This window comes from Nomascus leucogenys, chromosome 11 (genome assembly GCF_006542625.1).
Source record: "Nomascus leucogenys isolate Asia chromosome 11, Asia_NLE_v1, whole genome shotgun sequence".
In the NCBI taxonomy this organism is placed as follows: domain Eukaryota; kingdom Metazoa; phylum Chordata; class Mammalia; order Primates; family Hylobatidae; genus Nomascus; species Nomascus leucogenys.
This window is the reverse complement of record NC_044391.1, coordinates 18,594,335-18,619,654: the sequence shown is the minus strand read 5'-3', so window position 1 is coordinate 18,619,654 and position 25,320 is coordinate 18,594,335. Positions and strand designations below refer to the sequence as shown.

Here is a 25,320-nt window from a genome sequence, read left to right as displayed (position 1 = left end):
TTCAAGTATTTAAAGAATCCATCAAATTGGCTTCTTTTATATTGAAATCTCTTTTCCCATAACACAATACTGGATATACTAATCTATCTCTTCTTCTTCTTTTTTTTTTTTCTTAGAGTCAGGGTCTTACTCTGTTGTCCAAGTTGGAGTGTAGTGGTGTGATCATGGCTCACTGTAGCCTCAAACTCCTGATTCAAGTGATCCTCCTGCCTCAGCCTCCCAGGTAGCTGGGATGACAGGTATATGCTACCAGACCCAACTAACTTTTAAATTTTTCATAGAGACAAGGCCTCACTACGTTGCCCAGGCTGACCTTGAATTCCTGACCCCAAGCAACCTCCCTCCTCACCCTCCCAAAGCACTGGGATTACAAGCATGACATGCTGTGCCCAGCCAATTTTTTTTTTAAATTGGTAATTGAATGATATTTGGATGAGCATTCTTTTGGAATACAGATGTTTTTTCAACCTGTTGCCCTAGAATTAAAGAAGAAATTATAGGCTGCATTTATTTTATAAATTGCCAACTACAAAGGCTCATTATCCTTTCTTCAATATATTTCACTACTTTCCCAACTATTACATATGATTCTAACTCAACTTATAAAATATCTTTACTGTTGTTAATACTATCTTATGTATTATTTATATCCAACACATTTTAATTATTAGTAGAGATAACAATAAACATTTTTAAAATATCTTGTGAAGAGTAATTAGTAAGTCAGCAAGATTATATACAAAAATATCGACTTTACCATATGGAGAAAAAAGAAAAATTAGAACCTGTATTTTTCACCAACATAGAAAAGAATGTATTGCTTTATTCTTTAAAAATGCTTTTTAAAATTATGTTATCATTTTACCGTATCTATCATAAACAAAAATGCTTTCTCAACAGAGAAGAGATATTCCTTCTAAACTTTTTTGAATGTCATTTATGTATATAAACCTAAGTAATTCAGAATATATAAAGACAATTAGATATGATCTTTATTCACAAGAAAATTATACTCTAAATGAGAAGATAAATCACACACATAAACAACTTATAAAACAAAATTACGGACAAATAAGTACAAAGGGCTGTGGAAGTTCAAAGAAGAGAGAGATAATTTATTTCTTGAGTAAATCAGAAAGAAATTTATATATAGAAAGTGTTTTCCAAGCTGGGCTTTGAAGAATAGGTATATTTTTGGCTGACGATGGTATGAGTTAAAGAGTGCTTCTGGAGGATTATAGAGCATAAATGTAGGCATGGAGGTAGGGACATATTAGGAATGGTAAGGTTTGTTAGATTTGGAAGAATATAAATGAAATGACAAAAAGTGTAGGTTGGGGACAATTGTTGAATAGGTACAGTGCCCAGCTAAGGCTCCATTTAATTTGTTAACAAGACTATGACATTCAGCAAAGCAGTGAGGAGAGAGTTCTGAAATCATACCCTCAAAATTCTAATTCTGCTTATTATTACATCCCATATACATGACTTTGGGCAAATTAACTGTGTCTCAGTTTCCTCGTCCATAAAATGGGAGGACTGCCATAAAGATTAAATGGCATAGCTTATGTAAAGTGTGATACAGTGCTTAGCACACAGTGTTCACTCAATCAGAGCTGGGCACTGTTCTATTAATTAGTCATGTGGAACCAGTGAACTTTCAACAAAGAATTGACAGTAAAAAAGATCCAAAAGATTATTCTGATAGTAGTACACTAGGGAATGCTGGCAGAGAAAACTGTTAAAAGAATTTTGTAATAGTTGAAGGATTAATATAGGTCTTAGTTCAGATAATGGCAATAGGAATGTAAGTGAATACATGAATTAAAGATAAATGGTGGCAAAGCAAAGGGAAGAATGGATGTAATTTGACACTTGGACAATGTGTAGAGGGAAGGATCACTTTAAGGCTTCTAGACAGAAGGACAGTGAAATATTGAGACCTTTGGCAAAAAAGGGGGTGGTTTGGGAAAGTTAGAGCCAGTTAATTCAATTCAATAGCACTCAGTGCATATTCTGGTGGCTTTAAGTTCTTTTGCCTTTGAGATGCTAAAAGGTGTCTTCTACGTAAGAAAATCCTGAGGTGGGGGCAAGTATGACCTGGGCCTTAGGAGAGAGGTGAGTATGCATGTCAAGATTTGGAAGCCCTCTGCATAGGTGATGCTGGAACACTGGGAAGAGATGAGGTTAAGGAGGCAAAAGCACACTTTGTGTGATGCAGAAAGCAGAAACTTCCTAGTCACTCAAAAAAGTACACTTGTAATTGACCAAGGGATGAATTCTGGGCTGACTTCTCCACCTCACCGTTTGTTGCACTGTATCCATGTATCTTTGTCTTTCCCACAGTTACCCTTCTCCGTCCCTTCAATATTCAGTTTCTCATAGCAATATTTGTCTGATGCTGTCACCTCTAAGGCAGAAAAAAATTTTCTATCAGTGAGGGAAGTACCATTTGGCTGCTCAAAAGCTTTGCAGAAAAGAAAAATTGTAATATAAGGACTCTTCATCACTACAGTGTTATCAATTCCAAAAATGTTACCAATGGTTCACAGTTTTACCATGGATCATATATATCCATGACTCAGATAGGTTTTCATTAAAGCTCATTTGAAATTTAGTAAACAAATATATTTAGTTCTCTGTTGGGACTCAGGCTGTAGGCTACAAAAACAAACACTCCTTAGAATGTGGCCAATAATTCGGGCAGATCATGAGGTCAGGAGATCGAGACCACCCTGGCCAACATGGTGAAACCCCGTCTCTACTAAAATCCAAAAAAATTAGCCGGGTGTGGTGGCATGCACCTGTAGTCCCAGCTACTTGGGAGGCTGAGGCAGGGAAATCGCTTGAACCCGGGAGGCAGAGGGTGCAGTGAGCCGAGATCACATCACTGCACTCCAGCCTGGCAACAAAGCAAGACTCCATCTCAACAACAACAACAACAAGAACAACAACAAAAAGAATTTGGCCGATAATTAGGGAAGGCAATAACAAATAGTTCCTTGAATATATACTTCATTCTTTAATCTCAGTGCTAAATATAATACATGAATTTCTCATTCAGCATATTTTGTTAATCATAAAGACAAGTTTATTATAATAGTTATATCCTGTAATTAGATTCAAGAAATAGTGGTACAATTTCTACCTTGCTCACCACTTCTTAGCAGCTATCAAAAGCAATTTTACTTTGCTTTAAGACAAGCTTGAATTCATGCTAAATCTCTGGAAGTTAAATAACATATTAAGGTATGTCAGTATCTTTTTCAGGCTTTTATCTTTTCTAAAACCAGGGATGGTTGATAGAGTTATCTAAGATTTAGGACAAAATGCAAACTAATCAAAGGATAATTGTTGGTATATTTAAAAAAAAAACAATAGTTATGTTGGTAGTTATGTTTCCTACTTCTTGTTGTCAGCTACTATTTTTGCTCAAGTGGATAAAACAAAAATGATATCTTTTTTCAGAGTACAAACCTGCCTGACTAAATGTTTTCCCATCCCAATGTTTCCAATTGCTTAAAGAGAGCATACACTTCCCCTCCTAAAAGGATTGTGGCACCTACTTTTAACTATTAAGAATTATCATTATTTTTATAGCCTTTTTCCTACTACAAATTGTCTCCTAAAACAGTTTAAAACAAAAACTGCTTCCAAAAGTTTGGGCTAGTAGTACTGCTAGGGAACAATACATTACTCAACATTTAAATAGAGTATAATTTAAATCTAAATATTATATATTTTCCTTTGAAAATCTGACAGACTTTAAAGGCTAAACATTAACATTTCTTTCTGATACAGCAAAGCCACTTCAGCAGAAGTTCTTAACTAGGAAAGCCAACTAGAGTTTAAGAAAAATATCCAAGGAGGAAAAAAATGACTCTAGATGAAATGCTGCTGTTCTAAGTTAAGGACGTCCTGTCCAGGGTCCACGTCCATCCCATATGGTTGTGAAGCTTTAGCTTCAGGGCACTCAGCTGAGAAGAGTATACATGGAGCTGAAATCCAGGTTTGCTCTGTTCTCCAAGCTGTGTACCCTGGCATGAGCTCCATCTGCATGGCAGCAAAGGCACTTTCTGTCTCGTCCACAGGCACTGCCAGCTAGCCAAGATATGTGGGGCTATCTTCTTAAAGGGGTGCCTTACTCTAATTTCCAGAAACATGCCCCTGCTAAGACCTGCGGTAGCTATGAGAATCCCCCAGTCATAAAGTAGTCAAAATTTTACCTCCAGCACACATGTCCTTGAGAAGTCTGCCTGATATCATGCTTTAACAATGATCAAGCCACACTATTTACTTACTTTGCCCCCAAATGTATTTGCATTGTCTATCCCTGGTTTTGCATCTTCCTCCAAAGCAAATTCCCTAAAACGGAAAAGCAAATACCCATTAGCGATGCAATATCTGCTTATGTCAGATAACTGAAAAAGAAACTATGATTGGGAAAAATAATAGATGAATAGTAGAAAGGCCTTTTATCTTCAGAATTGATTACAAACATTTAAATTGATCTTCCTATTTTGATAAGATTTCCGTATTCCTTTTACGCTGGTACATGTGAAAAATATAGGTAAAAATGAAGTGACCTACCTGAACACCATCACATGAATATCCATCCATTTTATGAATATTAGGGGCACACTAGGAAAAAGAGAACAACTATGAACGAAATGCAGTGCAAAATATAAGGGTGAGCTAAACCCTTTAATGTTTTCACTTTTAAAAACATATTTGTTAATATGGCTAGTCCCTTATACCATATATAAAACAAAATGCAAAGGAGGTCAAGAGAAAGCAAGTGGATGTTCTTGAAGTCTGGGTATTTGGTAAAAAAATAAATTAAAAAAATAAAAGAGAAAGCAACAGGAAAAACAATGGGTACCCTTGCCCCTGAAAATATGAATCTACCAGAGGCAAAAACAGTTGATTACATAGCAGCAAATAAAAAGAACTGACTACAATAGACTCAATTAATGATACATTTACAAGCATCTTGATTCATACAGATACACTATTTTTCAGAGCAAGAAAGAGAAGGGGATAAAAAAAGAAATAAGGAGTAAGTCTGCATAAATGGAGCAATAACTACAGTTTCCTTTCTTTTGCCATGAGAAGAAACATAGCCCTTATACTAAAAATAATGACTTTCAAGCCGAAGTCCACTCTAAGAATGTCAGAAAAGGACACACTTTATAATCCTACTTTTTTCCTTGCAGCAATTATGAAAAATTACAAGGCATTATTGAATGAGTATAAACAGAGAGCAAAGCATGCAATTATGTTGCCTCTTTGTCTTCTGGTGATATCATGTGCCATTTTGCAAAAACGGAATACCAAGAGAGGAAACTGGCCAACAGAGATGGAAGTGCGGCCAAGAAAAGTGATGACACCAGAAGTGAAATGCAAGTTGAACTTGTAAATGGAGTTATAGAAAAAAAATGCTGACTGTGGGAATGTCAATACTGCTGTTCAGAGCCTCTAGACATGCAACCAGAGGAACTTGCTGAAAGAGGACTTAATGACTTCGGTGAATAAGGTGATTATGACATATAGGTGATGATGTCCCAGAGGGGGTAATGCCAGCAAGAAACTTCACATTCACATCTTCACGTCTCTCAGGGATATCTCATGACATTGAAAGCACAAAGAATAAAATGTTGAAAGCTGATCCAAACTTAGAAAAGAGTGACAGTTCAACAAGGCATAGAAAATATGCTCACTCTATATCATAAAGCTTATAAGAAGGCAAGCTCTATTCAAACTATTCCTAAGGTTTTTACAAAGAAATAAAATCCTTTAATTCTCAATGTTTCTCTTTTAATGTACAGTATGCTAAATCAATACTATTCTTTCACCTCCCTATCCATTTAAAACCAACAGTAAGAGAGTTTTTAATAATCTGACAGCATTTTTTGAAGACTGCAAAACAATTGCAATATTTTCCTTTGATTATTAAAATGACTTTGCATGGTCTCAGCTTGCATGGTCATTTTTATGGTTTGGCACTACCCTTCAAAGTGAAGACTGTCTGTATGTACAGCGACCATTTTGAAATCTGTGAACTCCCACCAAAGTTTATTCAATTTCTCTAGCTTGTCTATCTATAACTAAGTGCTATAAAATTCAAGAGCAGCTATTAATGGCTGAGGCGATGCAAGCAGTCATAGATAAGAGTCAAGAGAAAGAAAAGGGTCCTCTCTAAGAATCCAGTGTGCTTGTGAGTCCCTGCCTCCACTGACTTCTTGTTCAATCAGCTGAAGAGAAAGAGTTTTTTTGTTTCTTCCTTTACTAAGTAGATGAAAAGAAAATGCCTTGTACTACCTACTTAATACAAAAACAAAATAGTTAAGGCATGCACACAGTCCGACGTTAGTTCAACGTTAAGACAAAATTATGTTCGACATCTGCTCAAGCTTCAATCACTGAAACTTAAATTCCTAAAAAAAATAGAGAAATGATGTGAAAGAGACACGAGCATCTTGTTCATTTATATTTCTCTTTGAGGGTCAGTGCACTAAAGATACCCCCACTTTTTCCCATAAGGTTTAGAGCAGTTATTTTGTAAATTACCTGGCTTGAATTTCCTGAGCACGTTTCACGAATATCACAATCATTTACTGCTTCTCGGCACACAGTGCCCATAGGCTGAAACTAAAATGAACAAAAATCAATGTGTGAAACTGTAGGGAGAAAAAAAAAATCTTACAATATCATCTAAAAAAATAACAAAATGAAAATTGTTTGGCTAGAAATACCTTAAACTACTGTAAGATGGTAATCTGTCAAAACCACAGTTAATGAAAAAAATTTTATTTTAATAGTTTTAAGAAACAGTTTCTTGTGTATGATGTAATTTCATAGTCATTACACATAAGCCTTATATTATACTGCTAAATTCCACAAGACAGACTGGTTAGTCCAGGTTCTAGTAATTTTTCTGTACAAACAGCGAATTTACCCTTTACTCTTCATTCTCACTGACACTTTTATCACATTATCCTTTTTTGCCTTATCTACCAAGAATTTAAAAATTACATTTTGGGTTGAATCACAAAAATTAGATTTTCTGACAAAGCTATTTCCTCCCATGTTCTTCTACCCTTCTTCTCCCCTGCCTCATTTTTACATGGATTTAGATCTTAGTCTTTCATTCTTTTCTAGTGTTTCTATTATTTATGCCTTCGTATAGGTGTTTTTGTTTTTCTGTTTTCCGTTGTCTCAAATACTTCTTGCAAGTGTGAGAGTTACACAAATAAATGTTTAACTTTATTAGGTTAAAAATGTGAATTGCAGGAGTACTCATTAAAACGAAACAGACCTGAGATATATAGTTAAAGTACTTCCCCTTCCCTCCTCAATCCTTCTCTTTTTCTCTCTCCAAAATGCTAGCATTCAGGGCTGGATCCCTACATGCTTCATCTCTGCTCACACAAAGGCACATGTTATTCTGCTTCCCTCACTTTCTAGATAAGCTTTACCTTCTCTAGCTGCTCAGAACCCTACAGGCATTTGAGTCTCCTGCTGTTCCTAGAACATGCACTGCCCACTATAAACTCCAATCTAGATTTCAACAAGTATTTTTTTTAGAAGATCCAAACAAAATATGTATTCATTCATCCATTCATCAAATATTTAATAATGTGCCAAGCACTGTTCTAACTACTGGGAACTCAATGGAGAACAAAACACAAGAACCCTGCTCCTCAGGAACCTGCATCTTAATGTGGATTAAAAATAAGGAAATAAGAAAATTTAATTTCACATGTTTCTCTTCTTCCTTGGGACTGAGGCAAGCCAACATTTTAGAATATCTAGGGTATAAATATGAGCAAATTTGGGGTAGTTTAGAGGAGTGCATAATGTTCAAGAAGTTCCAGGAAACTTCTAAAAGAAAGAATAGTGAGGGAGGATTTGCACTAAGTGCTAGGATACAGCAGTATATAAATCAACCAAAATCCTTGCCCTACTGGAACTTGTATTATAATGGGAGAAGAAAAGTAATAAACAAGTAAACAAGCACTCTTTAACAGCAGTGGTCTGCAAACTGTGGCCCATGGGTCAAACTTCACTGACTGCCTATCTTTATAAATAAAGTTTTATTGGAACACAGCTATGCCCATTTGTTTCTGTATTTTCAGTGGCTGCTTTCAAAGGTAGAGCTGAGCTGCAACAGAAACTTTATGATCACAAAGCCTAAACTATTTACTATCTGGCTCTTTATAGAAAAAGTATGCCAATGCTGGCTTATAGATACACTATTATAAATACATGTAGAAAAAAATAGAGATACAAACAGTTTCTTATCTTTTTCTTCTATTCTCTCTCCTCCATTCACTGTCCTGCCTCTGGCTGCCCTAGGAGTCTAGGGTGGCAGGTGAGAGTTAGGGAGGATGCTAAAGAAAGTGGCAAAAAAAGATCTCACTTGACTCTTGACTGGTACAGCTATAACTTACTTTGACGGATGGCAGTCATGCCATTTTATTTTATGTATTTTAATAGTATTATTTTCTACTTGTTCCTTGAAATAATTATATCACAGGGAGCCTAGTTGTATAAATCAAAGGGAAAACGGTGTAATTAAATGCATTTTATAGATGGGCAGACTTAAAACATTGAGGATTAAGATAAATGATTCAGGATCTCTTGCTACGGCAGTGGAAAAAGCTGACAGAATAAACAGGGGTGGTGGCCAAAATCAAAGAATGTCTTTCACATTTGGTTTAATCTTCTTTTTAACAGAGTGCTTTCAGAGATCTCTGCCAGTGCCTGCTTGTCTTAAAAAGCTGCCAGGAGACACAGTGGTAGAGTGGAAACAACAGAAACTGCTGCCAGCAGATCTGGGGCATAACTGTACATCTATTCCTTACTGGATGAGTGAGCCTGTGTAGAGGTTATTTAACTTTCTTGAGACTGAGTTTGCTTAATTGTAAAAATCAAGATAATAATGCCCATCCCAAAAGTGTGCTTGTGAGCATTATCTCAGAGAGTGGTCTCAACCAGGGGTGATTTTACCCGCAAGGGAACATTTGGCAGTGTCTGGAGACATTTTTGGCTGTCCCACCTAGGAGGGGTGCTGCTGGCACCTAATAGGTGGAATGCAGAGATACCGCTAAATATTCTACAATGCACAAGACATACCCTTACAACAAATGATTATCCAGCCAAAAATGTCAATAGTGCCAGAGTTGAGAAATTCAGATATAAGATGATACAAAAGTTCTTAGCATAATCTCTGGCACACAGTAGATACTTACTATGAGTTTCATATCCCATCCTCCTTTAACTCATTAGACTAAAGTTACTCAATCAGCAAATTATCACTAAGAGAGTGCTGTGCATATTTATTCATTCAATCAACAAATATTCACTGAGAATGTATACCAATTACTGTCTAAGTGCCTGGCTCTGCTCCATGAAATGTACAGAGTAAAGTGAGAGACAGATAGAAATAATGTAGACTATTACACCAGATTTTGAATGAGAAAACAAGAATTAGATTTCTTTAGGGGAAGTAAGCCTCAAATGTTAGTCTTGTTGTAAAGGCTTAAATATTTGCAGATAGGTATGAGGATGCTGCTGGGAGGATGAAAACATAAAGTGTGTAAAGATGCATTCTAAACTTGCAGGACCAATAATATATGCATGGTATTATCATGTCTCAAAGTACTCCCTTGCTTCCTCAGCAGCTAGTGCAAGAGATACACCAAGCTGAGCAACAAGAAAAGATCTACTGAAAGTCTCCTTGGCTTTACCAAGAAAGGTAAACATCATTTAAACATTAGTAACACCTGGTTTCATTTAATGTGCATGCTCCACAGAAAGTATGGAAAGGACAGCCTCTGAAGATTAACAGGGTTCAGGCCCTAGTTCCCCAACTTACTTGGTGTAAGACCTTGGGCAAACTACTTAACCACTATAAGCCTTAGTATTCTCATCTGTTAGATGGGAATAATAATAAGCAACTACACCTCACAAGATTTTGTGAGGATCCTATAAAGCACATGGCACTTAGTCATTTAATATATGCTAGATACTATTTTTGTTATTAGATTATATTTACCCAGGCTTAATGATTTAATCAAGTATGTCCTTTTTTTCTGTCAAATGGTCATTAATGTTTATTTACCTTGCACTTTTTACAGCAAAGACCGTCACTGCATTGAGAGTCTTGAGTCAAGGTGCATTTCTTACAACACTCTGCTCCTTCAAGGACACATTCCTAAGGAATATAAGCATTTTCAAAACATCAGAAAATGGTGTCACTTTCCTGAAAGTAACACGATATTTTCTAAAATAAATGTACAAACTCACAATAATTTTTCTTCCACAAATCCTATAAAATTCCAGGCATGACATTTGTTCCATACATCTCAGTGTGTGGACCTGGAATGACCCTGAATTACCTAGAAAATAACATCAAAACCACCAGACACTTACGGCCGGGGTTCCACAGTCACACTCCTCTCCAGTTTCAATGAAGCCATTGCCACACTCAGGAGGATCAAGAAGCTGTGAGGAAAACCAAAAAGTGAACTAAAATATAGAAAAATCAACATCAAAGACTTTGAGAAACCATAAGTGCCATACCCAAATACACCTGCCCTGCCAGTCATTCTAAAATATAGTTTTATTTTCCTAAACTAGAAAGCATGAGCTCAGAACTTGGAACTTTAGAACAGAAGTATCTACTTCTGTTTCCTTTTCATATTTAATATACATAGTATATAGTTTACCTATACATTTATATATATAACGTATATACCACATAGGGTCTGGTAAATGTCATCAAAATTAAAGATGATCTAACCATTCACTAAAATCAAGCCAGACTCTCTCCTGAAAATTCATTTCAAACTGGAAGCAGGGGATTTGGAGTCAGATGTCTAGATTAAAATCTTGGCTCAAGTACTTATCTTGGGTAAACTATTTAACATCTCAGAGACCTTAATATCTAAAACAGGAATAATAATAGTTGTCCATCTACATCAGAAAATTGTTGAGGATTAAGTTTAGTCATCTGTGAAAAATGCTTTATTACTATATCTCCTTCTGATACAGGAAACTATTTCATAGACAACGAGAAAAGCATAAAAAAATTAGTACATCCATTGATCGACTTAATATAAAATACAGCTCATCCTATTAAGATAGTTTTGTAGCAAACTAAAATTAAATTTTCCCCAGAGATTGAAGCAAATTTTGGCCTGTCCAAGAGTATGTTTTTGGTCTGTTTTATTGTTTAGCTCTTCATCAGTTTTGTTCTCTTTTGAATATAATGTATCCTATGGTGACAGGCAAAATTAGTAAATAATTGTTATATGCCAGATACATAATATTCATTCAAAAGCTAATCAAAGTTTACATATTATAGAATGAAAATGTACACACACCAGGAAACAGATGGACATACACGTGCACACATACACTTTCATAACTAATTAGAGGAAAAAAACAACAAAATAAAGAATATATACAACAACAACAAAACCCATGTGATTTTAAATATTCTTTCTTCTACAAATGAGTCAACTTTTGTCTATATTTCATTTTTGGTTGAAACTGATCATAACAAATAAAAAACAGCAAAAATGGAAACTTATCCAAATGATAACCACACTTATTATCTTTCTCTGGGTCTATAACAATCAATTATTTTGGTAAAAAGATGAACTGTTTAGTATTTATGGCAGCAGTGATACAGTTCAAATATTCTTTCCAATCTTTTGAAGAGTCTTAAAATTGTCAATTTGCTTTGCAATTCAGTATGATACATTTTCTAAATTACACTGTAGTGAACAGAAAATTAAACCAGGTAAATTAAATGATTACAAAGGCAATGGTTCATATCCCTATGGTGCACAGAAGCATTTCACAGTTCACATAATTCACAAGGACAAAGCATTCTTTTTTAACATGCAAAGTCTTCAAAATGCAGGAGGAAGATCTTCTTTCTAGTCAGTAACCAGAGGATGTGCTGCAAGCTGTAAAAGCCTGTGACAAAGTCCAAGACTTTCTCCATTTCTGCTTTAAGAAGACTTGCTTTTCATATTGAGAAATACTTGTAATTTTAACATACTACTCATTCTGAAAGGCAGTGGTAGGGAGTGATGAGGGTAGATATGCCCCCACCTTCTACGTGTATGAGTTGTGATTAGGTAACCAAAAAAAAATAAGCATCAAGAAAACAAAAAAGAAAAGTAATAAAACCATTTTTGTAAACTAACTCTGAATCATCACTTGGCTATATAAAAAGAAAGTGGAAATTTTTCAGACAGCAAACACTGTTTTTCTACCTGCTTTCTATTCCCATCAGAATAGCCCAAAATGCCCAACATTAAAGCTGACTTTGAATATGCAGATATATAGCATATCTAGAATATGTACATATAGGGCAAGTTGAAAAGGTCTCTAAGATTCAATAGCTGAAAATGTGTATTTATAATATTTTAGGAAGGTTGATAGTTAATATTATAAATCTTATTAACCATACTTATTACCTTAGAAGGTTTGTTGAAAAGGCAGGCACCACCTCCACTATTCAGGAAGTCATGATACTCTTCAATATTACACTGGGTGAACTTTTTAGGAAGATAATAGCTATAAAAGAGAAGAAAATCCATAGCTGGGTTCAACTCATCTTTCTCGTTTGTGGATGTCTGAAAACTTAACACTTATAATTGTGTATTACTCTTTAAAATGGAATAAAGTCTACTTATGTATGACATTTATATTCAATCTGTAAGAGTTTTGTTCAATCAATATTATTTCTTTTTTTTTTTTTTCTGAGATGGAGTCTAGCTCTGTCATGCAGGCTGGAGTGCAGTGGCGTGATCTCGGCTCACTGCAAGCTCCACCTCCCGGGTTCATGCCATTCTCCTGTCCCAGCCTCCCGAGTAGCTGGGACTACAGGCACCCGCCACCATGCCCAGCTAATTTTTTGTATTTTTAGTAGAGACGGGGTTTCACCGTGTTAGCCAGGATGGTCTCAATCTCCTGACTTTGTGATACGCCCACCTCGGCCTCCCAAAGTGCTGGTATTACAGGCATGAGCCACCGCGCCCAGCCAATCAATATTATTTCTAAATTATTCATTTGGTGACTAATAGTTACTGTGGGTTTTTCATTATTTGCATGTACATTCAAGTTAAATCAAGGAGGGTTGGGAAAAATTTATTTCATAATGAGTCTTCCCTAATATTAAAACTGAGCTAGAATCCAAACTGCAGAGCATTCCACAAAATAACTGACCTATAATACAAATGTGTCAGGTCTTAAAACTCAAAGAAAGAGGAACTGTTCCAGACTGAAAGAAGCTAAAGAGACACAAAAACCAAATGTGATTCCTTTTGCTACAAATGACAGTATTGAAACCTGGCACAATCTTGCATGACGGCTAAGAATTAGATAATTTTACTGGTTGTATAGTGGTTATGTAGGAGGATGTACTTCTTTGTAGAAAATGCAAAGTAAGGTATTTAGGAGTAATGGCATACTAAGCAATTTATGATCCACCAGACAAAAAGTTTCTTTGTTATTAATCTTGCAACTCTTCTTCATATCTGAGGTTGTTTTTTAAAAAATGTATTCTTAAAAAAACTAATAAAAGGTCAATAGAAAAAAGATCTTGATTAGAGAATAATTTGGCAACATGCATTAAGAATCTTCAAAAAGAGCACACCTTTGGATCTAGTAATTCTACTTTTAGAAATTTTTCTTGAGGAAATAATTAGCTATGTGCACAAAGATGTATGAACAAAGATATTTGTGGTGGCATAATTTATAACAGGAAATAACAAAAGCATAACCTAAATGTTCAACAGTAAGAACTGTTAACTAAACTGTGATATATTAATAAAACAGAATACCATGTAGTTATTAATGATCACAGTGTTGAAGAACAGACTCAGAAAAATGCTGACTATACAGTGTTAAATACTGAATTAAAATACAGCAGTATTTTAATATCAACCATGGTTATTACTGGAGAAAAGCCACCAAAATTTTATTTTCTATATTTTTAAAACATTGTTTTACATTGAGCTTTGATAAAAAAGGAAAAAAAAAAACAAGATAAGAATGAGTAGTTTTTATAAAGTTTCCCAGTAGCCTGCAAAAACTGTCCATTTATATCCCTACTTCTTCTAAACACAGTAGTTAATACTTCATTATCAGTTAATGGAATTTATAATGATTATTTACCCTAAACTCATTTTTAAAGTACTTCATGCCACACTCTCCAAATAAAGCTGTCTTGGGTTTAAGTGTCTGAACTCCTTTACTTCCTTCACCTCCACTTCCTCTAAGCAGACAAGGAGGGTTTCCAGATACTACAGGAATTTAATTAACTTGAGCAATCAGCCTGTTTTACAGCCTCCTGCCTTGCAGCCTGCTCTTTCCCACACTTTGTGTGAAATGTGGTCACCTAGTCAGCTGAAACCAGGTCCTGACAAACACTGACAATTTATAAATGAACCCAAGTAAACTTTCCTCATTACCATGCTAAAGTCTCCACCACAGGAGGAACTATAGCTTCATTACTATAACTTGAAACCTACCTGCAGGCATAATGATTCACTGCATCTGCACCACTGGGACCCCTCCTCTACATGCAATGACACACCCTCTCCCCCCTCCACCTCCCCATAAAACCCTCCTGTTGCTTTCCCTCAGGAAGACACTCATCTAGAGAATACTCTCAGAGCTCTCTTTACTTGTGACTAGTAATAAAACTACCATTGATCAAAACCTGCATTTTTTTTTTGAGGCAGGAGTCTCACTCTGTTGCCCAGGCTGGAGTGCAGTGGTGTGATCTCCGCTCACTGCAGCCTGGACCTCCTGGGCTCAAGTGATTCTCCCACCTCAGCCTCCCGAGTAGCTGGGACTACAGGCATGTGCCACCATGCCCAGCTAATTTTTAAGTTTGTACAAAGTTTCCCCATGTTGCCCAGGCTGGTCTCGAACTCCTGGGCTCAAGCGATCCTCTCAAAGTGCTGGGATTATAGGCATGAGCCACTGGGCCAGCCAAAACCTGCATTCCTGTGAAGAGTTGTTTGTTCTTGCCAGGCAAAGGAACCAGGTTTTTTTCAAGTAACAAATCCTGACAAGACATAAACTTTATTCTTCATTTGAAAGTTTCTTACACATATTGTAGCTGCACCAGACCAATCTGGTTCAACTTTTATGTAACAATGTTACAAATTGTTTTTCAGTTGCCATGGACCCTCAGGTCACATAGCCTGACCATGCTCAGATGAACCAATGGTGCAACCACAGGAGGAACCTAAGTGCTCAGCTGAGAAGCAGGGACTGAATTAAGCAGCAGACACAATGATAAAGTTTGTTGAGATTTGTCCCCTCCAAATCTCATGTTAAAATATGACCCCAATGTTGAGAGTGGGGTCTAATGAGAGAGTCCTCCCAAGAATGGCTTAGTGCCCTCCAAGAGGAAATGGCTGGTAATAAGTTTACATGAGATCTGGTTGTTAAAAAGAGCCTAGCACCCCCTCCCTTCTCCCCTGCTCCCTCTCTTGCCATGTGACACACCTGCTTCCCCTTGCCTTCTGCCATGAGTAAAAGCTTCCTGAGATCTCACCAGAAGCCAAGCAGATGCTGGTGCCATGCTTGTACAGCCTGCAGAACTGTGAGCCAAGTAAGGCTCTTTTCTTTATAAATTACCCAATCTCAGGTTTTCATTTATAACAATGAAGAACAAACTAATATACACTGAATGACAGGATCCAGTATCCAATCAGATTGAGCTCTGGCATCCAGTCCGATCATGCCTCCAATCAGATCACATCTCATTACCCTGTGCTTATAAAACCTGACACAGCCTCCAGCTCAGGGAGACACTGCTTTGGGAACTATCCATGGTATTCTACTTGCTTGTTAAAAGTAATAAAATCCCTTTCATTTAATCTTCCTTGGTTATGACAATTAAGTTGATACACACTAAGTGAGCAACCAAGCCATCTGTTTTATGGTAACAATATCACTTTCTTTTTCCTTGCAATGCTTTTACTCCAGCCAATGTTTTTATCACCTTTTCCTCTAATCTGTCCAACATATCTCTGCCAGAGTTATCAAATTTAAATAGGTCTTTTTTCAAAGCCCCTCCTTTTATTTATTTATTTATTTATTTATTTATTTAGAGATGGAGTCTCACTCTTGTCACTCAGGCTGGAGTGCAGTGGCGTGATCCTGGCTCACTGCAACCTCTGCCTCCTGGGTTCAAGGAATTTTCCTGCCTCAGCCTCCTTAGTAGCTGGGATTACAGGCGTCCGCCATCATATCTGGCTAATTTTTGTACTTTTAGTAGAGATGGAGTTTTGCCATGTTGGCCAGGCTGGTCTCGAACTCCTGACCTCAGAGGATTCGCCCACCTCGGCCTCCCAAAGTGCTGGGATTACAGGCGTGAGCCACCATGCCCAGCCCCAAAGTCCCTCTTTATCCTACTGGTCAAAACCTGAGTTGGATCCATACTGCCAAAGTAAAAAGTCACTAACTCTTAGTTAGGACTTAGAAGTCAAAGTCTAGTTAAGCCTCCTACAAAGGCCTCTCTGTAAAAGCACCCTCAGGGGTCACAGCCACCCACGCTCCTGCCCACTGCAGAGCTGGGAGGAAGCTCAATCTGTTCTCCAACACTTGGCAGTGACAGTAAACTCCCCGACAGGGAGGCTTTTAAAATATATGAACAGTTGAAAATTTGTGGATTGTTCTTACCTTTATTTTGCCACATCTGACTTCTAACTTCTGAACGGTTATGTATTCTTAACTATATAAAGCCTTATTCCTCTGCCTTAACATAGCCCCTTCAAATATCTGAAGGCAGATAGCATGTCTCTCTCCTGCCTCTGCCCCCAAAACTTCTGTTTCACAGAATAATATAGCTATTGTATTCAGTGCATTCTTCAAATTTTAATTTTTATATCTTTAAATAGGACTGAAGGTATTCACTTCAACCCTGCTTTCTAATATTTAGCTGTACAGAACTTCAGAAAGTAGAAATGGTAGGGAATGTACCCATGGGAACAAATGTCCATAATTACTGCTATTTGGTGATATTTGGCATAATCAAATTATAGCATCATATCCCATAGTTTTACACAAATGGCTTTTCTCTTGCTTGCATCTCTTTAATGTAAGAAGAATTCCAATGTACACAGCTGTACGTATCTGAAGGTAGCCATTTGACTTTACTGTATATTATGCTTAGTGCTATGCAGATTATCTATTAAACATTTTAATAATCAGGATAATCAAATATACTATGTAGGATTTAAAAGACAAGAATCTCTAGTATGAAATTTAGTAATTGTAGAAACTGCAACTATAGAACTTTTATCATACCTCTCATTACTAAACAAAAAGTCCAAAGATTTTTGGAGAAATATTTTACTTTATTATTACTATTATCATTATTATTATTATCATTATTATTTGAGACAGGGTCTCATTCTGTCACCCATGCTGGCATTCAGTGGCACAATCATGGCTCACCGCAGCCTCAACCTCCCCGGAATCAGGCGATCCTCCCATCTCAGCCTCCCAAGTAGCTGGGACTACAGGTGTGTGCCACCACACCTGGTTAATTTTTGTATTTTTTGTAGAGATGGGGTTTCGCCATGTTGCTCAGGTTGGTCTCAAACTCCTGGGCTCAAGTGATCTGCCTGCCTCAGCCTCTCAAAGTGATGGGATTACAGCCATGAGCCACTGCGCCTGGCTGGAAAAATATTTTAAACAGATGTTTGCATATATATTCCCTCTATCATTTATTTTCCTTGTTATACATATCCTGCAAGTTCGAAATTCAAACACAATCCAGAAATATTTGTTGAAAATCAAGTTTGTACAAAGGATTATGGTTTGAGGTCTGAAATATGTGTTAGTATAATAAGTAATCCCTCAAAAATTTATAACTAATTTGTGAAAGGAAGCATAAGTACACATGATTAAATTCTAATGCAGGGGTTAAAATTACAACAAATCTCAGATGGTTAGAAATGTGGTTAGATAGAGAAAAAAGGGAAAGGCATTCCAGATAAATAGAATACATTGAGGAAATCAAATGAAGTTGGTAATTAATGTGCAATTACGGTGAGCAAGTATTTAAGAAGCTGAAAATCTATGTAGTATTACGGTTAGCAAATTGAGAAAACTAGAAACTCCTGTACAATTATGGTAAGCAAACCAATCATGAATAGTAGGGGAAAAGGAGATTGCAAATGAAAATGAAGAAAGATTATGGGCATCTAAATAATGAAGTTAAGATTATGAACCACATTCTTTAGACATCAGAGACTCACAAAATTTCTGAGCAGGAGAATGGCATTTAATGAACAAGAGTTGTATATTAACAGGATGGATAAATCTCACAAACATCATGTTGATAAAAAACAACAAGTCACAGAAGAATACATACAGCATGATGTATTTCACATAAACTGAAAACATGCAAACCAAATGCTATGTTTTACTCCAACACACATACATACTGTACAGTAAAAGTATAAAGAATGACTTGAGAATGATAGGAACCAAACTTAGATGGTGGTTACCTTAGCTGGGGCTGGGGATTAATAATGGAGGACACAAGGGAGATTTAACCACAAATGCAGTATTTTACTTTTTAAAAGCTGGATAATGGGTGTGTAAGTGTCCACTGTTTTACTCTTCATACATCTTTAATGATGATGATTCCAAGCTTATCATTATTGTCCTAGTTTAAACTTTTATTATCTCTTGCTGTTATTATTTTAATAACATTCCAAATTTTTTTATTTCCATAGATTTTGGGGGAACAGGTGGTATCTGGTTACAAGAGTAAGTTTTTTAGTGGCATTTTGTGAGATTTTGGTGCACCCATCACCCAAGCACTGAGCCCAATTTATACTCAGTATTTGAAGTGTTATTAAAATAATAACAGCAAAAGATGCTCAAAGTGTAAACTAGGGCAGTAGTAATAAGCTTGGAATAAAAGGAAAAACTGTAAAATTTATTTACAGGAATAAAAGACAAGCATTGATGACTGAGTGTGTGAAGGGGAGGCCAGTGATGGCTTGATGTCAGCCATTGTGGGAATATTTACACCTCAGAAATGTGAGAAAGCTACAAATCCAGGCTGTTTTCTAATTTTTGTTTTTAAGAGTTAACTTACCAGCACACTACTGTTTATAAACCACTTAATTAGAATTGAAGGAAATAAAAGGAAAGGGAATTAGCAGGTTAGCCATCAAAAACAAAGTTGTCCCTCATTTCTTACATTTATGGCCTAGATGTAAGGCTAAAGAAAAAAAAATCTCTGAGGTCTACCAACTCAATTGACATCAATTGTTTTTATAAATAAGAGGTTATTTTGCAAAAATATTTTATAAGTGCTAGATTCCATGCACTAAGTTATTGAGTGTCATATTCCTAAGAAGACAACAGCACAGCAGGGAATGTAAGACTGAGTTATTTTCAAATACAAGTGGCTCACCCAGTGTCTCCCATTATGCACCCGGACCACGTGTCCTCACATTTACATTCACCTAAGAGAAAATTAATACACATGCCTTGTTATAAAGTGAACACAGTTGCATTAAAGTAGTTTCTGTTTTAAAATCATTATCTCCACTTTATTCCTTAAAATACCTTTTACAAAGTAATAACTTCTTTCTAATTCATCTTACAATAGTTTTTTATGTAATTAATATACAACAAAAATATACTTTGACCCTATCAAGATTATATAATTTTTGTCCAAAAAAACCCTTGTATTTTAACAAATGGCCATATTTAAACCATTTACTTAAAATGGCTTAAATGAAAGACAATCAAATACCAATGGAAGAATGAAGAATTTTATGGCACTATTACAGGATCTCAGTTTCACAGGCCTTTATGAGAACTATTATAATTTCTTGACCATTTTTGAAAGTCTCTGCACACACCAAGGTTTCTGGTAGAAGGCAGTGTAATATATTATTGGTTATGCAAAGGGCTTCAGAATCAGAAATACTAGGGTTCAAAACCTGAGTTTGCCATTTGACATATGTGTAATCTTAGAGACATTATACTTGTAAGATCTAGTCACTTCATCTGTAAAATGGGGCTAAAAATGGGTGTCCTGTAGAAGTATCTGGAGAATTAAATGAGTACCTAAATGGAAGTAATACTAGCACTCAATCATCTGGCATATAATAGGTACTCTATACATGGTAATAGCTTTTTTTTTTTTTTTTTTTTTGAGATGGAGTCTCGCTCTGTGGCCCAGGCTGAAGTGCAATGGTGTGATCTTGGCTCACTGCAACCTCCGCCTCCTGGGTTCAAGTGATTCTCCTGCCTCAGCCTCCCGAGTAGCTGGTACTACAAGAGCCTGCCACCACACCCGGCTAATTTTTCTATTTTTAGTATAGACAGGGTTTCACCATGTTGGCAAGGCTGAACTCGAACTCCTGACCTCAGGTGATCCACCTGCCTCAGCCTCCCAAAGTGCTGGGATTCCAGATTATAAAAATAATATTTATAATGTTTGTTACTGAAATAAAATGGAAATAATCAAATTTTTATGGTAAATACATAGTATTTGACCATTCAGTGTAAAGTGACTTTACCTACTTGAGAAAAGACATTCTTCATAGATACCAAACCTAGCATATTTTACTAGGTCCATATATTAACTAAGCTTTTTATCAGGTCTGATCCTGACAGGGAAATTCTACCTCTGTGGCCATGTTCAGAGATATTTTAAATAAAACATAAAAAAAAAGTACGTCTGAAACCTGTATGCCTAGAATTCTCTACTAAACCATTAATGATGAACAAACTGGGCTTATTTTGTCCCTTAAAAGGTTAAATTCAGCTTGAATTTATTATCACATGGCTTTAAAGTTTATCACAGTCATAGAAATTTCCACCTATAATGTAAATATTTCTTTGTATTACTTTGGAAAACAACAGTTTGTGCCCTGGATGTTTATCTTTTACTATCGTTCAAATTCTTTTCATAAACGAACTAAATCAAAAAATTTTACTCTCCAAAATATTTCACAAATAGTCTATTTTAAATACAACTAACCACACATGTACTAAAACTTACCACTTGCTAACTTTCTTTTGTCTGAGATTATACCAATATTATGGGCTAATGACTGGGCAAGTGTAACAGCCATTAAATCAGTTTTCCCAAACTGAAAAACAAAAACAAAAATAAAATATATGTAAATCCAAATTGTCACTGACAAAGAACCAGAGAAAAATGTCACAATATCGCTGAAAATAAGTAATTTCTAAGCAATTTCTTTAGAAGAGGCTGAACACACTGTAGCCAGCACTGAATATGCATTTGGGAAAAAGTAGTAAGAAACAAAAATCCATGTTTGATTAGGTCTTACAGGGAATACTAGAAGTCAGGAAATAATCACAGCTTTTGGGTTTTGGAAATGTATATCTGAGTCCAAATTTCACCAGTAACATTCTTGAAAAATTCAATATTGGTATATAATTAAATCCGTCTTTTGGATAATACAAAATAAAATTAAATCTGTAAATTTTTTTAGAACTTGTTCATCTTTGTGTCTAGTTGTAATCCTGAAATTCTCCTCAAGTGGAATGGAATGCAGCTTCAGAAAACAAATGAAATGAGTAACAGGAGGTAGTGATGATCTTTGGCCAATAGAAACTTAAGAAGAACTGAGGATATATTTTTCAATTTGTAGCCTCTCTTAAAAATGCAAGCATTTTCTTTTCAATCATCTCTAGTAGGTTTAGTGCCTTAGGAGTAAAAGAAACCCTTTGGAAAACCTACTCTATTTTTCTTATCCCCAAATCTGTTAAATACTAAGGAAAAAATATCCAGTTGGGTTGTTAGGTGACAACCTGATGCTTCAGGGAATTATTCAATTCCCTGGAACATCATTCAAAGTGATAAATAGGGCCTTATTTTCAATGAAGGTAAAGGTAAAGCTTCTCTCAATTTAATCTGTAAGTAGCTTAATCTGGAAATTATTCCAAGTATAACATGATTATATAATAATTATCCCATATTATCTGCCATTATTTCCCCAGTCTGTCCTCTGGTCACTTATAGTAACCATATTAGTTTTTTATATTTTTTATTTTATTTATTTATTTATTTATTTAGAGACAGGGTCTCACTCTGTTGCCCAGGCTGGAGTGCAGCGGCGCAATCCGGGCCCAATACAACCTCTGCCTCCCAGGCTCAAGCCATCCTCCCACTTCAGCCTCTCCAGTAGCTGGGGCTACAGGCACACGCTACCACATCAAGCCTATTTTTGTATTTTTGATAAAGACGGGGTTTTGCCATGTTACCCAGGCTTGTCTCAAACTCCACGTCCCAAGCAATTTGTCCACCTCAGTCTCCCAAAGTGCTGGAATTACAGAAATAAGCCATTGTGCCAGGCCACCATATTGATTTGTAATATAGCAATCTAACATCTAGAGTATGTGAATACTGAGAAATTATCTCTTAAGTATGAGGAAAACATTTTCAGCCATCATACCACTTTGTATTGTACAGATGTTCACACCTACTTCATTCACGCCTCCTCCTTTCAGCAACGAGCAAATCCCACCAATATAAGCTGCCCCGCTCCGGCTACTCTCAAATTGACTTCCCCTTTTAGAAAAGGAAATGAAAAATGCTTACTGTTCACAGTTCAAACATCATAGCACCTCTCATTATTAGTTTACTACATTTATTTTCTCAATATACATAAGATTTCTACACAATATATTCATGTTGCAAGAGAAGAATGTGAAAATTGTTTATACATGTAACCAAAGAAAAAGGTTTATGAGGGATGTTTTCTCACAAGATTAATAAATATCTTAAATTGCAGTATATCTATTAAAAAATAATTGGTTGATATGACATACTCTGATGAAGACACAAAATCACTTCTCTGGTATTTCTGCCAAAAATATGTATCTTAACATCAGGCATTCCCATAATGAGGAACAGTCAATAAAACAATTGGTCTATACTCTTCAAAAGTATTAAACTCAAGATAGACAAAGGAAAGCTGAGGAAATCTTTCAGATTAAAGGAGACTAAAGAGACATGATGATTAAATGCAATGTGTGATCCTGGATTGGATTTGGATGGGGAAAATTAGCTTTAAAAGACATTATTGAGGTAATTGGTGAAATTTGAATATAGACCATGGGTTACATAAAAGTATTATGTTTGTGTTAAATTTTCTGGTTTTAATAATTTACTGTGGTTATATAAGAGAATGTCTTTTTACTCTTAGAGAATATATACTATTTAATAATAAATCCCCAGTAAGTGTCTTCTACTTACTTTCAAGAGGTTCAGGAAAAAAAACAAAAACAAACAAACAAAAAACTGAAGGATGGATGAATGGAAGGAAGGGAGGGAGAATGGAAGAAAATTATGAAACAAATGGAGAAAATGTGAATAATTGATGAATCTGAATAGAGGGCATATGCAATTTCCTTGTAGTATTCTTGCAACTTTTCTCTAAATTTGAAATTATATATAAAGTTACCCCAAAATACATCTTTTCTTCCTTTTATAACTTTCTTCAACAGCTCTGACTTTAGATGATAGATTTTTAAAATTCTACTATATATAATTTGCTATTACGTCAAATATGCATGCTATCAAAAAAAGAACATGAGTGAGAAAAAATTAAAAATAAATTCCAGAAATACTAAGCTCTCATCTTAGAACCAAAAACAGAGAAAACATTAACATTTAAAAGACAGTAACTTTAAAGAATATAATTTATCTGCAGTTAAGAATACTATATATGAGTATTAGCAGTATTTTTACTCAGTAAATGCTCTATTTAAATATCTTGAAAAATTAAAACAAACATTAAATAATAAAGTAACTCAAAATTAAAACTTTTACATTTTCATGGCAATTTTAAACAATCTATACTTGAAAACTTTTTCCAAATCTATCTGCCATCTGCCATGTCAAATCCTAATTGTGTTATGTAGCAGAAAGGATACATTTCAGTCACAATAAAGCATTTAACATGGAATCAAAAAAAGTAATACATCATTACAGAAGTTACGTACGAAAAAAGGTGAACTGCATCACTTTTCTCTTTGATAAAATCCCTCCTGTATTTCATAAACTCACGTAGGGTGATCAATGGATTTTCAGATATGGCAAACTTGTTGTCAGTCGCCCAGGTTTCCATAGCAACCAATACTATCCTGGTCTTAAGTTGGTCTTTATATATCTAGTATATTAATAAAATGAACACATCAGCTGTACATGTGGTAAAATCAAATAGTTTATGAACAGGACTACAAAACTCCTTTCATGGAAACTTCTTTGAATTTTAGTTAAAGGGAGATAACTTTCTAATTTACATGCATTTCCCTTGAGTAACAGAGAATGAAATTGTTGACTAATACCCAAAGAACAGAGTGCTTTTTGGAAACAAAAGATCCCTTTTTGACAAATACCTGCACCCTACTCAAGGTTCCACCTGAATCTGTTTTCTGGTATCCTGGAAAAAGAATTCATGCATGCTTGAGTTCCCCTAGCTAAAAATGGAGCAATGAAGACTCTCCAAAGAAATAATTTCTATACAATCTGACTGGCTCTGATTAGACTTGTGAAGAAGGTACTAGCACAGCCTCGTCAAGGGAAGATTTGGGAAGTATGGAGGTATAATGGAATTATTTAGTTGCTTTACTGCCACAGCACCAGACACTCTTAAAGGCACAACTGTTGTACTGTTTCTCCACCGTTATAAGTCACTGTGAATACCTTTGTTAGGGGTATGACACAACTTTTGTTATTACAGTGTGAAAAACATAGGATGGAATTTCAGGCATATCTATGGATAACTTCGACCAGTTCCTCTTCCCAGCCAGACATCAAAGTCAATAAAGTCTATTGCAAGGTCACCCGGGACTTACTAGACACCTTGGCTGAAGTGCAACATAGAGCAGTGAAACTATAAGAATCATATTAGCCATTCTATTAGCAATTAGGAAATAAGAATCTTCTAGGGCAATAATGAACGGGGTTGATACTTACTACATCTGCCATGTTCACCACAGATTTCGCATAGGTATTGGTATGTACAACGGAAAGCCGATGTTTTTTAAACTGAAAGCAAAAGAAAACAAGTGAAGGTCTTCCAAAGTGATCAGAAAACAATCATCTCATCAGAGAAAACATGGTGCAATTGAAAGATCCCTAAAAATGTAAAAAAAAAAAAAAATCTTTTCTGTAAAAATGTGCTGTCTGTAAAACAATGTCAGAGTCAGAGTTGAGATCAAGTTCTTTATCTACTGTGTTGCCTGAGACAAGTCTCTTAAAGGATT

The 25,320-nt window shown here is 35.7% G+C and overlaps 1 protein-coding gene across 14 annotated transcripts in view; it reads right to left on the bottom strand.

Annotated features, from left to right (window-relative positions):
- Nucleotides 1-25,320, bottom strand: part of ADAM22 (ADAM metallopeptidase domain 22) — a 258,439-nt gene that overhangs the window by 47,420 nt on the left and 185,699 nt on the right. For all 14 annotated transcript variants that reach the window (XR_004032234.1, XM_030822043.1, XM_030822044.1 and 11 more), the window contains 12 exons: nt 25,031-25,102; nt 24,055-24,221; nt 22,534-22,618; nt 21,080-21,170; nt 19,478-19,529; nt 12,498-12,597; nt 10,438-10,509; nt 10,127-10,219; nt 6,571-6,651; nt 4,591-4,641; nt 4,302-4,365; nt 2,305-2,410 (listed from right to left, as the gene is read on the bottom strand). Coding sequence is in view for 13 of the 14 variants with exons in the window: in XM_030822043.1 (XP_030677903.1) it covers nt 2,305-2,410; nt 4,302-4,365; nt 4,591-4,641; nt 6,571-6,651; nt 10,127-10,219; nt 10,438-10,509; nt 12,498-12,597; nt 19,478-19,529; nt 21,080-21,170; nt 22,534-22,618; nt 24,055-24,221; nt 25,031-25,102 (1,034 nt within the window). In the remaining variant the exon portion in view is untranslated. The remainder of the gene's footprint in view (nt 1-2,304; nt 2,411-4,301; nt 4,366-4,590; nt 4,642-6,570; nt 6,652-10,126; nt 10,220-10,437; nt 10,510-12,497; nt 12,598-19,477; nt 19,530-21,079; nt 21,171-22,533; nt 22,619-24,054; nt 24,222-25,030; nt 25,103-25,320) is intronic.